Raw genomic sequence first — 15582 nt, 5'->3', positions numbered from 1 at the left:
CAGAGGCAGGATCAGGATGAGCAAGGGACTGATCGCTCTACATAGAAATAGCTAGGAATTACTAGAGCACCCTCTATGCAATGACTACCAAAACAGGAGCAGGAGCAACTGGTTTGTGGCATCAGCTGTGGTTATCAGTAGGGAAAGGCAACGGTATAGGGATTTAGAGGGTATTTCTGAGGAATGAGAACTCGTATATATTTTTTTCCCCAATGCTCTTTCCTCCCATGCTCCTAATATGATAACTTATTGGATATTTTCCTTGAGGAAGGTAGTTTTCTGTCTCCCTCCCACAGCTTCCCCTTTGCTAAGGGAAACCCTAAGTATGGCTCTTCCTTGAATAAGAATCTTCTAAAGGTGATAAATGACTAGAAAAATTGTGTGTGCTGCAGGATTAGGCTTGCTTTTGGGTTGGTAAACAATTCCTCAGCCTGGTGCAAAAACCAGAGATTGCATAGTAAGGAGAAAGACTCAGGGAAAAGCAAGTCCTTAATGCCCTACCTCAGCAGTGCTAAGCAATAAGGTACCTATAATGAAAGCTTTGTCTCATAATCTTCCTTTATGTGCCACTGCCTCATTAGTCTGCTCTTGGCTTTGAGTCCAAGTTGGTGTGAAAAATCCTGTTAACTTCTGAGTGGTTTGACTGATGCCCAGTTAGGACTGGTCCTGCAAGTCAGCAGGGTTTGTGCTGTGTACTACATCTTTAGCTGAGCATTGTGTCAGGAGAAATGTAAAGGCTGCTCAGGTACAAGGGCTCAGCACCATGCTTCCCATAGCTCTACCAGAGTTTGAGTACTGCTGTTTGGATCAGGGAGTCCCTCAGAGAGGTACTCTTCTTGACCTTGCTGCTTATGTCTTTACTGTCCTTTTTAATGGAGGTTTGATGGAAATAAACAAGATGAGAGCATTGATTAAGTACTCCACGCACTTTCAGTATTTTTTCTTTAAGAAAAGACTTAAGACTGTAATAGTCTTAGGCCTGTGTCATGGGTTACATGTGTGTATTCAAAGCTTCCATGCTCTAGTACTTTGTTTCCTTTAATGTCTAGAAGGAAATCAGAAAGTGCCGTAACCTGTACACAGGGAAATGTTGTAATATTATCACAATAAATTACTTGGAAATGGGAAACAGAACCAAAGAAAGCATGTAATCAGAACTATGCAGCTGGTTAATGAGAAAGCTGAGAATAAACAATAGAGGTTAGAATCTCAGCTGGAGTAAACTGAGGTAATGAAACTCCAGTGGATTATAATGTCAAATGGGAACTGATCACGTGTACTGAATTTGGGTGCTTTTCACTGAGAGGTGCCAGTGTTTCCCATTTGAGTATTGACCAGTCTGCCCAAAGGCATAAAATCACCTTCTCATCCTTAAAACCTCTCTATTGCAGGAGGAAGAGGGAAGGATGGGGCACCAATTATAACCTTTCCAGAATTTGCAGGATTCAGTGACATACCTGATGAAGATTTTCTGAACGTGGTCACATATCTAACCAGCATCCCCAGGTAAGGCTAAGTACAAGTGTCCATTGATTCCTCTGTGCCTGGCAAAATCTTGGAGCAGATTCTCCTGGAAGGCATGCTAAGGCACATGAAAAACAAGGTGCTTTGTGACAGCCAGCATGGCTTTACTAGGGGGAAATCCTGCCTGACCTACACCTGGGTTGGAGCAATCCCAGGCACAGCTACAGATTGGGCAGAGAAGAGATTCAGAACAGCCCTGCAGACTTGGGGGTGTTGGTTGATGAGAAAATGAACATGAGCTGACTTCAGTGTGCACTTGCAGCCCAGAAAGCCAACTGTATCCTGGGCTGCATCAAAAGGAGCGTGACCAGCAGGTCAAAGGAGGTGATCCTGCCCCTCTACTCTGCTCTTGTGAGACCTCACCTGGAGTATTGTGTGCAGTTCTGGTGCCCTCAACACAAAAAAGACATGGAAGTGTTGGAACAAGTCCAGAAGAGGGCCACGAGGATGATCAGGGGACTGGAGCACCTCCCATAGGAAGACAGGGTGAGAAAGTTGGGGCTGTTCAGCCTGGAGAAGACTGCATGGAGACCTCATAGCAGCCTTCCAGTATCTGAAGGGTGCTATAAGGATGGTGGGGATGGACTCTTCATTAGGGACTGTAGTGATAGGACAAGGGGTAATGGGTTCAAACTTGAACAGGGGAAGTTTAGATTGGATATAAGGAAGAAATTCTTTATTGTAAGGGTGGTGAGGCAGTGGAATGTGTTTCCCAAGGAAGTTGTGAATGCTCCATCCCTGGCAGTGTTCAAGGCCAGGTTGGACAAAGCCTTGTGTGACATGGTTTAGTGTGAAGTGTCCCTGCCCATGTCCCTGCCCATGGCCCAACCCTAACTATTCTCTGACTCTATGATTCTATGATTTCCTCCAGAACTTTGCTTCTTCAGTGACTCACTGCTTTTAGTGGTGCTACTGAGGTGTACCAGTGATTCAGCATCCATTCAGTCCATATGAAACTTTCCTATGTACAGGAGGACCTAGGAAACACTTAGACCATCTGCATGGGAAAGCAAGCTTTACACAGGCCAGGTTTTCTGTTCAGTGCTTGAACTGGGTGCGAGGAGGTATAGATCTGAAAAGCAGCAGTAAAAATAGCAGATCAAAAAGGAGCTAAGGGGGGACATTTGTGAAAACTCAGGGAAGCTGGATGTAACAGGGGAAAAGTCACATCTGGAAGGAGCCAAACTTACATAGGTTCTATTACTGTTTGTTCTCTGGGTGCATCTTTCTGTGCAAGCTTTCTCTGTTTTGAGAAAGCAAGCCAGATGATCTGTTGACAGGATTCTGGCAAGCACCATGTGCTTTCTGATGCTTCATTTACTGGGAGACTGCTCCACAGCTAGGATGTTTTCCTTGCTGTTTGCTTGCAGCTGTGCAAGGATAATGAAACTAACTCACTTCCACTGCTCTGAGGAAATGTGCTAAGGCATGGCTGCTGAATTACTTTTTGTTGATCCAAAAAAAGAGATTAATATTTTTTCAGTCCCCTGATCCTGTCTCTGGACCATGTTTGTGCTAGTTGGAAGCACAGCAGGGATTTACTATTTCCTGTGGTCTTGTGTGTAAAGGTGCTTAGAGGATGATGAAGGGAAAGCATGCCTCCTTCAAGTCTGAGTAAGAAGTTTTCCAGCTTCACCTACATGTATTCCCTGTACTAAGTTGCCAAAGCAAGCTGAAAGAAACCCCATACTGTGAACTTAACAGCTTCATTGTTTCACTCTGCTCAGTAGGGTTTTTGTTCTTGTAGGAGAAACTTTGTTTTATGTATTTCTTCACTAGAGGCAGGACTGGGAGGATGATCAGCTTCAGGGTTAATAAAACAATGGTAGCTGATAAAAGCATAAAACTAGTTTTCCAGTTCTTTATATTTGGTATACTGGTGGGTATACTGATTCCCAGGAATGTTGTCACATGTTGGGGAACTGCATGCTGTCAGTGATAGGCAGAAATGCTTTACGCTGCTTCAGCCTGTGTGAAAGCCAAAAGTACAGATGGGTTCAAATGAAATTAAACTAATTAATGAAGGATAGCTCTATCACCGGCAGCTGAACTCAGTGGCTCAGATGCAAAATCTAATTAAAGAAATTCATATATTCCTTAATGCTGGGACTTGGGAGAATATGCTAAGAGAAAGATTGTTCTCTCTTTTCCTCTTGCCTCAGTATCCACTACCTACCAAACACTGGAGACAGAGTATTGGGCTAGATGGACCTTTTCTTTGATTCCGTTTACCAGTTTCACATTTTTTTCTTCCCCTGAGAAATCACAGAGCAATGTGCAAAGAATTATGAGTTAAATTTCAAAACTTTGTAACTCAGGAGAGCTGCAATATGCTTATTTTACAGGTGACGAGGTATGTGTAAGTAGTATCTTGCATTACAGACAGGCTCACCAAAACTTGTGTTGAGTAAATGACTATTCAGTTTGATATAAATGACCTGCTCAAGGTCAGTGACAGGCTGGGATTTGTACCTGCATTTTCTGCAGACCAGCACATTGGTTTGACACTTAGGTTTAATAATAGATCATGCTGTAGGGATGTGAGTTTTCCAGGGAGTTTGCTAGTATTTGTTACAGTGTTTTTAGAAAGATTGACTGCATTTCTTGAGCCACTATTTGAAACTTGCCACCCTACATGTGGATGGTGAGGGACAAAGGTAGTAATTTAGAAGAGGAGGAACCTGAGCAGCATGCTTTGGCTGTGTGTTTTATGACATAATTATATAAAGTACAGTCTTAATGTAGCATAAATGGAAGACAGGTTTGGGTGCAGCAGAGCCTTGCTAATTGCAATTGCTGGTCCATGCACCAAGAGTTTCTCATACCTCTCAGCAAGCAGTAAAGCTTTGTTACCTTCATTAGCACTACTATACTACATACTACTGTGTGTATTACAACAGCATTCCTGTACATGTTGTTTCACTGCTAGTAGTTCACCTTTTCTTTTGATTCTTAAAGCAGATGTGCAGATATCAAACACAGTGACAAAGAGAATAGTCTAACTGTTGTGGACCAGTGACATTTTTGTAATTGGATTAATTTTCTCTCTTGTTCAACACCTGCTCATGAGAGTGCTCCACCAAAGGGGTCTACATACATACACATTCACATTGAGTAGCATCAGTGTACGCACTTGCGTACCTCTGTGCATGCACACATACAATGGATAGCTCCAGAAAGGCCTTTTTTGTTTTCTTTGAATAAAGAAATCATGGCCAGAATTTCCTTCTCTTCCAACTGACATGGATCAACTACTTTGTTAAACAAGTGCCCCTCTCTCCTTCCAAAAGAGAGAGGTCAGGGAATTGGACACCTCCTTGCCTCCTCAGATCAGTAATCAAGGGCCAACCTAAATGAGAGATATTACTGTAGAGATATTACAGTACTGATACTGAGAAAGTATTGATAGAGTGTGTGTGTTTGTTTTTAAACAAACTCCCTTCCTCTGGATACACACAAGTGGGGTTTCTCAGCTGCACATCCACTTGCACTGAGGCTGCCATTATGGCTAGTTTTCCTCCTACGGCTGTTAGCCTGCATGTATTTCTTAGTGCCAAATGACATTCAGACCATGGTTTGGCCTTTTCTTTCAGCATGCTGACTGAAATGGGATCACTTGCTGACACTCTCTGTTTTCCTGGCTAAATTTAAGTCTTAAATCAGCCCTATCTAGTAAAAAAAAAAGCAATCAAACATACATACAAATACCGTTGACTTATCTTGGTGGAGACAATTGATGCCACAGAATCATAGAATCAACTGTGTTGGGAAAGACCTTTAAGATCATCAAGTCCAACCTTTACCCCAGGACTGAGATGTTATACAGGCTCACACAGAGCTCATGTCCCTGAACATCAAGGTGAAAAGCAGGGAATAACATTGCAGAAGGCTGAACTCTAGCTTTGTATCAGGTCCATTTTGAGTTTTCTGTTGTCCAATGGCACCTCTTTTTTCTAGACCATTGTCATGTTGCATCCATCAACCTGTGGCAGCAAAGATTTATAGCCATGTATCTCTGGCTTGTTTGCTTCTTGCCTTTATGTAGTTTTCCAGAGTGATTTTGAGTGATGTATATATTCTCCCCCATTTTCTTCTGTGTTCTGCTTAGCTGCTTTCCTTTTTAGCACCATATGGTTTTCTCATCTTCTCTCCCAACTCTTTTCCTTCTTCAAATTCCGTAGTTTTTAAGTCAATTCTCCAGTTTCTTAACCATTTCTTCTCAGACAATGTAATAGGTTCAATGTTGTAAATTATGTGTACTGTGATAGTACCTGAGTTGTTTGCTTAATGGCCTGATTCTCAATTTACCCTGACAAATCTCTTTCAGATCTCATGTTTTGGCTTGGTTTTCATACTCTTCTGCAACTAAGATTGTACCTGAACTGTTTGTGTAATAAAGTGTTCTGGCCTGTGCTTTCCCCTGCAGTCCCATATGCCAGGCACCACCTTTTGGCAGGCTTGGCAGCCAGTTGCAGTTACTACGCTTGGTCTTGGAGAGAAAGCTGTGAGTAGCACTCCACCATAGCTAGGCTGCACATTTAACGGTATTTTTTCCTTACTGTTTCCTCGTATTTCAATCAAAGTCATGATATAAGTATCTGTTTCATCTTCCATTTCCTCAGTCTGTCTCTTTAACTGGCCTGCAACACTGTGATGTGCAGTGGCAACTGATAAGCAGTGTTCCTATTCCCATATGTTCATTATTCCTAGCTCTCCCCACTCCCATGACCACTCCTGCCAAGCCCGATTTCATGAGAAAATTCTTTTGCTGCTTCTCTCTTGCATTTTCTTGTTTCTGTCTGTATTTCATAAGCTCTTGTTCATATTATCAATGAATGTCATTTTTCTTGATCCTCTGATGCCTGGATGCTTTTGTGGTGTTACAAATCCCTGTGCAGAAGAATATCTGAAAAAAATGAAATACTCATGAATATGTACTTGAAAAAACAGCAAAGGTCATTTTTTTAAGTGACTTCTTATATACATGTTTGAGGGACTTACTTTTAAAAATAGGACGTAAAAGCTGGTTCACATGCACAGAGACACATTTTATTGGGAGAAATACCTTTGTGTTTGTTTAAACACAGTTGTACTTGTTGCTTTTGGCAGATGCTGTCCTGTCAGTTACTTCCACTGCAGTTTGCTTACCAAAGAGTGATTATAAGGGTCTGATTCTGAATTCTTTTAGGCCTTCAATCCTCCAGGTACCCTGCTATTCGAAAGCCTGTAGTCAGTCTCTCAAACCAGGTAGATGGGCAAAACAAGGCAATTTTTATGTGTGAATATGGCACTTATGGATATAGTTACTTGTGGTTCGGCTACATCATAAATTTTGTCAAGAACAGATTTTCCTAATTTTTATTAATCTGACAGTAGTTGAATGATATATTTCTGTAGATCAATATCAGAATTTTGTTAGCTTCAGCTAACACACCTACTTGTTGGGAATTATGTTATAAATCACTGGTTTCAGTGGTACTGCATCAGATTTGAACCTGATTCTATGTAGCCAATTATTGTTCTAGATATTCAGCAGCTACAAACTGGTTGCACCACTCTGGGCTGTAAACATAGCTAGATGCTGATTCCAGAATATAGTCTCTGTTTCTCTGGACTAGACACCATATTTTGGTGACCAATTTTACCCAAATTATGGGTCTTACATTCCCATATTCCTTCTGCTTTAACATAGTTCTCAAAAATTAACATGGCTGTCAAAAATATATAAAGTGTATTAGAGACAGCCTCTTCTAAGGTCATCTGAAATATGTTACTGTTGAAAGGAGAATTACACTGACTTAGTTCCCCCTTCATGTCTCACCATTTTACTAGTAACTTTGATCTAAACATTAGACTAGTTTCAGTAATACACTGTAAGCAACGTGGATGTTGATTTGTAACCTTGTTCTCTTGAAACAATCACAATAAGCTTTTTTTTTGTATTTGTTCCGGTTAACCATATATTTGGACCAAATCCTCTTCCCAGCAAGAGTAAAGAAATCCAAGGGGCATGTGTATCCTGTGATTACTCATTTCTCTGGTCATCTGAAGAACTGTGAATCCAAGAGCTAATCTCCACTTGTATGGGGCCAGAGCATGCTTGAGTCTGTGCTTTATCAAGAGGCCCATGAGGGTGCTGGGGTTGTTTTTGGGAGCGCTGGATTGTGACAAGTGTTAGTATTATCAGCGTCAAATGTTTTCAAACTTTATTCTGGATTAGTCAGAACTGGTGGATTGCATGTAGGAGAGTTTGTTAATAACTTATTTTGTTAATGAGTGTGATCCTGTCTTTTAAAGCCAGTTTTCTGTGGACTGGATGGTCAAGACAGCAGCCAGTGTTGACTGGATGGCCTCCTGTTGCCTAGGCCAGGGAACTGGGTGCAATGCACCACAGTCTGGTTTTTAGAGTGTGTTTATCTGATAGCTTCTCAAAGGCTTTTTTTGCCTTTTGGGGTGGTGGTGTTTGTATTAGTTGGAGGACTGGGGGCTTGTAGCTTCCAGTTTCATCTGTAGCAAACAGAATAACTGGGGCTGTTGCCACTAGGATTGGCAGACCAATGTGTCCAGGGTGGATGCAGCTCTGATGCTGAGGAGTGGGGGGTTCCAGTCTTTTGGCTGGAACTTCCTGGAGTGAGATGCTGTGCTGAAGTATTAAATAAAAATAGAAAAGCAAAAAAGTGCCCTTCCTAAACACATTTGTACCCTACAATTTCTAGCAGTTGTTTTCTTTCTATAGTTGTCCTAAATGTTTCTTGGCACATTATTAAATAAAAATGTTTGGGTTTTGGGTTTGGTTTTTTCTTTACATGTGTTACATAAGGAAAGGAGGAAAATGATGCATAACTTTGTCCTTGTTTTGATTTCCAAACTATCAGCAAGTTTACCACAACCTTCTCTGTTTGATATAACCAGAATTCCTGGCACCAGTGCAGCAACATTGGTTGTCAAGGCAGAGAGAAAAGGTCTGCCATCATCCTGTATGTCTCCACTATGCAAGGCAGGCATCCTGTTCACAGAGATACTGCCTGGGCTCTGGAGGCTGAGGCTGATTTGCCCAGGCTTTTCATGACTTTCAGCCTTCCAAAGCAATTTTTGGTCCCAGCAGCAGAAGCAGTTTGATAAAACCAGTGCAGATTTTTGGGTACTTCAGCAAGCCCCCAGGTTGAGACTTTTGTGTTTAGTTCCTCACACCTTTTCTGTAAGTCTGCAATACATACAATTTCTTTGTTGCCTTCATATGAACATTTTTTCCCTAACAACTAGAGCAAACTCATAGATACCAAGCTGCCATTTGTTTTCCTTGAAACCTTCATTGAACTATTGAAGGATATGTATATATTTGTGTGTATCTATAGATATATGTATCAGGAAAAGTGGATTAATTACTTTCCCTACTTGAGAGGCCCTGCTGCAAACACGTTTTTTCTCCTCTAAAGAAAGAGCTGCATGTTGCACGGCTTAAGAGGAAAGGTCATTTACTGTAATTGAATTTTGTTGCTCTCAGAGGAATGATGTAAAAATATTGAAGTGGGAGAAGAAGTGAGTTTTCCTTTTCCAGAATCACAGAATCCCAAGGGTTGGAAGGGATCTCGAAAGATTATCTAGTCCAACCCCCTGCAAGAGTAGGGTACATCACACAGGAACTTGTCCAGGCGGGCCTTCAATATCTCCACAACCCCCCTGGGCAATCTGTTCCCGTGCTCTGTCATTCTCACAGTAAAAAGTTCTTCCTGATGTTAACGTGGAACCTCCTATGCTCCAGTTTACACCCATTGCCCCTTGTCCTATCACTGGATATCACTGAAAAAAGCCTAGCTCCATTATCCTGACACCCACCCTTACATATTTGTAAACACTGATGAGGTCACCCCTCAGTCTCCTCTTCTCCAAGCTAAAGAGACCCAGCTCGCTCAGCCTCTCCTCATAAGGGAGGTGTTCCACTCCCTTCATCATCTTTGTGGTTCTGCGCTGGACTCTTTCAAGCAATTCCCTGTCCTTCTTGAACTGAGGGGCCCAGAACTGGATGCAATATTCCAGATGTGGCCTCACCAAGGCAGAGTAGAGGGGGAGGGAACCTCTCTTGCCCTACTAACCACACCCTTTCTAATGCACCCTAGGATGCCATTTGCCTTCTTGGTCACAAGGGCACATTGCTATTAAAAACACTTTCATGGCAACTTGGATTTGCATAACACTTTGGTTTTCAGGTTATTGTTCTTAATCCTGCAGAGCTACAGCAGAAGCTCAGTATTGCTAATATTAGTGCTCTTTGTTGATTATCGACACAAGTTTGCACAAAATGACCCATGAAAATGGTGTTCCTGGGTTGCTTCTTGTATGGACAATGGAAAAGGGATCAAGGAAATGTTTTATACAATTTATTTTGATTTAAATCTGTGATTGGGTGTTTGATTGCAGTATGCCCTTTGATTATGTAATTTATGCTCTTTCTGCCTGCCTCTGTTTTGTCCAGAGATGGCTAAGCCGATGTGCTACAATGACATTTCTGGAGATTTTTCTCTGTGTGTGCTTATAGCTTCCAAGAACATCTCCCCAGCACTCTTGGGAGGCAGAATAGAGCAGTCCCACTGAAGCCCTGCTCACCAAAGTGGGATTTTTGTGATAGAGGATGGGATATTTATGAGGCCTATGTAGATGGGACAGGACATCAAATCACTGCCTGATAGATCCTCCTTGAAAAGTACTGAGAAGGAACAGTCACTGTTATTCTAGTTATGTTAAAAGGATATTTGAATGACTTGCAACCCCAGAACCACTTTGTGGTTGGCAAGATAGAACTCTTCAGTTCCTGCTTTGCCTACCAGAATTCCTGGGGCATTGTATACACAAGCAAGGGGGAATAGTTGGGAATACAGGCTCCCTTGGAGCTATGTGTCCCTGACAGATATCAGCATACTAGGAGAATGAAGACTGAAGTGTGGTGTCCAATAACTTGCATTATTTTGCAGAGAAAACAAGATCTGAGGTTTTTGCCTTCAATACAGCACAGTGTAATTCATGATCCTGAGCTATTAGTATCACCTAGTTTGGTAGCAGGGTAGCCTAGCAGCTGGGAGATTAAGCAGATAAAGTATTCATGTCTTGTGTAAGCTGCTAGCATCATGCTGGAAAGAGAAAAATTGGCAGCTTTGTCTTCATGTGAATTCTGCCAAATACTCATTCTTTCTACTCTACATTGCATTTTCATAATAGGCTTACAGGGTGATCTGACAGAGGCTGTGTTTTCTGCAGTACACTTCCTTGGATCAGGAGTATCTCCATGTAACCCAGCATACTTATTTCATCTGTTTTGCAGTCTGGAGGCTGCCAGCATTGGATTCATCATCATCATAGACAGACGACGGGACAAATGGAGCGCAGTCAAGGCATCCCTGACACGAATAGCAGTAAGTGCTTACTTTTGTTATTTGTCTTCTGGAAATTAAAATTATCTGTTGAGCCTTCAGCACAGGATACAGTTTCATGTGCTCATTTTTAGCTCACATTTTCTAGCTGTGGATGCAGATTCTCCCCTGCCCTGAAGCTCTTGAGTTTTAAATAAAAGAGGGAGGAAGGTGCAGAAGCAAATTACACAGCCTTATTTACTGCTGAATTAAGACAAATTCCTTATTTGCTGGGTAGACTGCAATACAAATTCTAGTAATCTGAAATAGGTTCCTAGAAGAGTATAACAGACGTACACTTCTGTGCACTGGTGTGATGATGTGGCCTCCTTACGAAAGAAACAGATCTCAAGGGGCTTCTGTTTGCGTGGTATTAAGCGATCTCTGTCAGAAACTCATAATAGCTTATTCTGTCTTGTTTGCAAAAGTCAGAGCTAAGCACTGATTTTCAGTGCCAACGAAAGCGGCTGATTTTATACACCTATTACTAGGAATATTTGCTGTGAGAGCAAGCATGTATACACAGAAGTGTAGGAGGGATGACCAATGCACCTTTAAGTTTTTTCAAGGAATTTAAACAGAATTGCTTTTCATTCTCAGTTCTTTTTAGCTGCTCTCTTCTAGAAATTGTTCTTTTTTAATGTTGATGAGCTCAGAGGACTGCGTGAGAGATGTAGGATGGGTGTTGCACACAGAGCCATGTCTGATGAATGTATTGAGCGCCTGTGTGTGGGGAAGAATATGCGAGGTTAAAAATATTAAAACCCCGTTCCAGAAGGAGAAGGTAGGTCAGCCTGGGGAATTCCTCTGTGCCACCATCTTCTTTCACCAAGTCCAACGTTAGTAGCCAGTTTTGCTCTCTAGTGGAGGCAGCCTAGGAAACGGGAAAACCTGTGGTGTGGTAGCACAAAAGGGGCTAGGCGTGGTTCAGATCTCGGGAAGTAAGGTGCTAGTGAAGAAACTTTGGAGCTCTCTGGTAAATCCATATAAGAAAACAATGCATGGCTGGGCAGTAAGAAAGGGTCAGTCTTTCTATCAGTTTTGGAGATTGTGATAACGGGCACATACTGAATAGACCAACTTGATACTATTAGCAGCTGGACTGAGCACGGTTCAGTAAGTCCTATATGCTTTGCCCTCTTCAGGGAACACTTGGCTGAAAATTCCTCTGGCTTTCCTGTAAGGCAGCGTTATGCCTTCTAATAGTTCCATGTTTCTTGCAGGGAGCATTTCCAGGAAACCTGCAGCTAGTGTTTGTCCTGAGACCTTCCCGCTTTATCCAAAGGGCAATTGCTGACATTGGCATTAAACTCTATCGAGATGACTTTAAAATGAAGGTACCGGTAAGCATTCATTTTTTGCCCATGTGTTTTCTTTATCTCCGTGTTTGCAGTTATCAGATGTCAGCAGTTTCTCATAACCCACTAAATAAAATTTTATTGTATGTGGAAACCAGGGACTTTTATCTGGGTCTGTATGGTTTGTATAATAGTAATGTTAAAGAGTTAATTACCAGTGGATGCTTCACAGTACTTAATGGACATGCTCCTATGTCAGTCTAGCTATAAAATGTGACTTGTTATTTAAGTATTGACATATAAGTCCATTGGAGCCATTCCCCTAATGTCGGTAGAGGTACATCTTCTCACTTTGGTGACAAACATAACTATCTAGTACTACAGAGAAGTGAAAGGCTAGGGCTGACTTCTGCACTATTTTATGTATTATCCACATGACTGCTGACCGCGCCTTGTCAAATGCTTGCATAGCATTGTCTGCTCTTAATGCCTTTGATCCCCATGCCCTCAAGGTTCAAAGTCTGGTTTTTACTTCTTTTTATATACACTTGGCATATGCTGTAAGTTAGCATTCCTGAAAGAGTTTAAGTTTTAGATTATTCTAAGAGAGCTCTTTAGGGAGTTGTTCATAGCTGCATGTTTGCATGTGATTTCAAAGTGTTTTATAAACAAACTTGAATTATGATTATGGGTGATATTTCATCATGGACCAGATTCATACCATGTTCCACAATGACTTTACTGGAATAATTTCATATGATTGTTTTGGATTTTGCTTGTGGTTTTATATAGTTTTGCAAAAGATCCGTGGCTCTCCTCCAACAGATTCTACCTCTGTCTATACCTAAGTTTGAAGATCAGGTGTTTAAAATACTTTGTGCTTCTTCTGAAGTAAGAGACAGCAGCCTGTTTATTACAATGCATACAGAAAAGGAACCACAAATATTAATTTGATTATTGTGGATTAAACTGTAATGTTGACTGTAGTTTGGGGGTTACTTTTTGGTAATTGAAATGCAAAATTGATGTAAAAATACATGTTTGGCTACAAAACAAAATCTTTCCATTTTATAGCCCCTTAAAACCTGGATGTTCCTGTATTTAATAAGCCCCAGTCTGTTGCTATAGCAACTGTTGTACCAGCAACTGCAGCCTAGGAAGGGACAACTTCACCAAGAATTAGCATTTTCTAACAATTCAGCATTTTCTATACTTTTAGGAATTTATTTGATGACAATGTTGAATTTCAAATTCTACTTGAAACTATGGCAGTTGGAAGGGAGGTTAATTCTGAACAGGGATCAAGCACTGCAGTAAGTATTAAATAGTAACTCATCTTTCTTATGGGCAGGAAAATCAAGGTATGAGTTTACTTTGGGATTGTCTTGGCCATTCAGATTTTGAGCCATCTTGGGTTTGTCCACAGAGCTATTAGGGCAGTCTTACAAAACTAAGCGAATGATATGGTTGTTGCTAGATCTGCCTGCCTCCTGCCCAGATAGCCATAGACAGTCTTCAGATACCTGCTGTCCACATATGCCTGATGTTATCATAAATTGCTTAGGGTTGTGCTAAAGGTGTCTTAAGTTCTCGGGGTCTGTCCTGATCTGTGAAGGGGCCTTTCACCTCTGTTTGCAGACCTTCCTAAAAAGACCATGCCAACACAGGCATGCCCCTATGTTACTCCAGTTTCGGACGTGGTTAGTTACTAAGAGTGACGTCTCTCTGTCCTCGAAAATTGCATCCTACATGCCAAGCATGAGAAGAGGGCCAGAGAATTCTCCTCCCATTGGAGATATCCTTACTCAAGCAATTATGTGTCAGTACCTACCTTTAATACCACCATCAGCTTTTAGATTGTTTGCAGGTGTTCATTCATGTTCTGCATTTGGCACTATGACAACAGAAATGTCATAACTGGGCTGTGGATGAGTTGCATTTCCTATCACAATAAGTGAGTCAGGGCCAGGATGTAAGCATTTGAAAAGGGGCTTCAATATTATGGTGTGCATTTGTTAAGGAAACATTTGTTAAATAGTTTATCTGAACTATCAGACTGCAAATATATTCAGTAAAGTAGATTTGCTGGGTTAAATCAAAACTGAATTGACCCGAAGTCAGAAGATCAAACAAGACCAGGAAATAAAAGCTGAAATAATAAACCAGGCGCAATAAGGAAATGCAGGATTTATAAGATTTATTGACATACAAATGTGGTTAATAAAATCCCCTGAGATAAATCTCTGTTGGGATAGTGATTTGATTAAATATCATTAGCCAAGGGCAAGGTACAGGAATATAGGAGATACACCAGGATTCATCTGAAATAAAATCTGGAAATTTAAAAGGAACACCCAGAGATTTACCTAAGGAACCTCTCCTTCTGGGAAGTGAGTTAAACCAGCTTCATAGTGTACACAAAAAGCTGAATAATCTCTCCATAGCAAGCACTTCTTTGATCTTTGTAGGCTGTGACTTCTTTCAGATGGCCTAACCCATCACAAAGCAACCCCACAGTAGCTCTGTGTCCTGTGCTGGCCTGCCTATGCAGGCCCTCCTCTTCCTAACTGCTACTCTCTTGTATGCTACAGCTTACTGAATGTGGATGTCTTCAGTCTGGCAAGAAGTGGAAGATGCTAAGCCTCTGTAAGACTGGTTTCTTAGGTGGATGTTGGATTGCTCTCATGCTTCCTCCTGCAGAGATGCCTGCAGGGTGAAGTCTTGTACTGTGTCAGGTAGCACCATAGCTGGTGTGCTTTGTGGCTCATGCTGAGCATACTGGCTTAAAGCAAACATCTTCCTAAAAGAAAAGCCCAGAGAAGTTGTGGATACCCTATCTTTTGAAGTGTTCAAGGCCACATTGGACAGGGCTTGGAGCAACCTGGTCTAGTGGAAGATATCCCTGCCCATGGCAGGGGGTTGGAACTAGATCATAGTTAAGGTCTCTTCCAAACCCAAACCATTCTGAGATTCTATGACAGTGTTATTCTGTAGTTTCCGTGAACTTTGGATTATCAAAAGATTTCCAATTTGTCAGCAACATCTCTGATGAGGAAGAATTACAAGGCAGTTAAGACCTACTTTCTTAAAGGTAATTTGCAGTTAAGAAGTAGTGCATAGACTGCATACTCCAATCCGAGGCTAGTCCAAGATGATGTGTTTTTTTGATTTTTCTTGATTATAACAAAACAGTGTTTGGTAACACATTCATGGAATACTTTTCCCCTTTAGCTTTCACTCAGATACTCTGTGCTTTCTTTGCCTCAGTATCTTCACCAACAAGGTCTCCTGGCCTCTATTTAGCAGCTGGGTTCAAGGTGAAGATAAACTGCTGAAAGTAAAGAGTTACTGAGTTA

The 15582-nt window shown here is 41.4% G+C and overlaps 1 protein-coding gene across 1 annotated transcript in view; it reads left to right on the top strand.

The window, feature by feature from the left end:
* Positions 1–15582, top strand: part of MCF2L2 (MCF.2 cell line derived transforming sequence-like 2) — a 159748-nt gene that overhangs the window by 26231 nt on the left and 117935 nt on the right. Inside the window, exons 3-5 of the mRNA XM_034064321.1 lie at positions 1392–1506; positions 10841–10931; positions 12152–12271. Of these exons, the coding sequence (XP_033920212.1) occupies positions 1392–1506; positions 10841–10931; positions 12152–12271 (326 nt within the window). The remainder of the gene's footprint in view (positions 1–1391; positions 1507–10840; positions 10932–12151; positions 12272–15582) is intronic.

The sequence above is a fragment of the Melopsittacus undulatus genome, chromosome 6, assembly GCF_012275295.1.
Source record: "Melopsittacus undulatus isolate bMelUnd1 chromosome 6, bMelUnd1.mat.Z, whole genome shotgun sequence".
NCBI lineage: Eukaryota > Metazoa > Chordata > Aves > Psittaciformes > Psittaculidae > Melopsittacus > Melopsittacus undulatus.
Note: the sequence above shows the minus strand (reverse complement) of the source record. Positions and strands in the feature narration are given on the sequence as shown.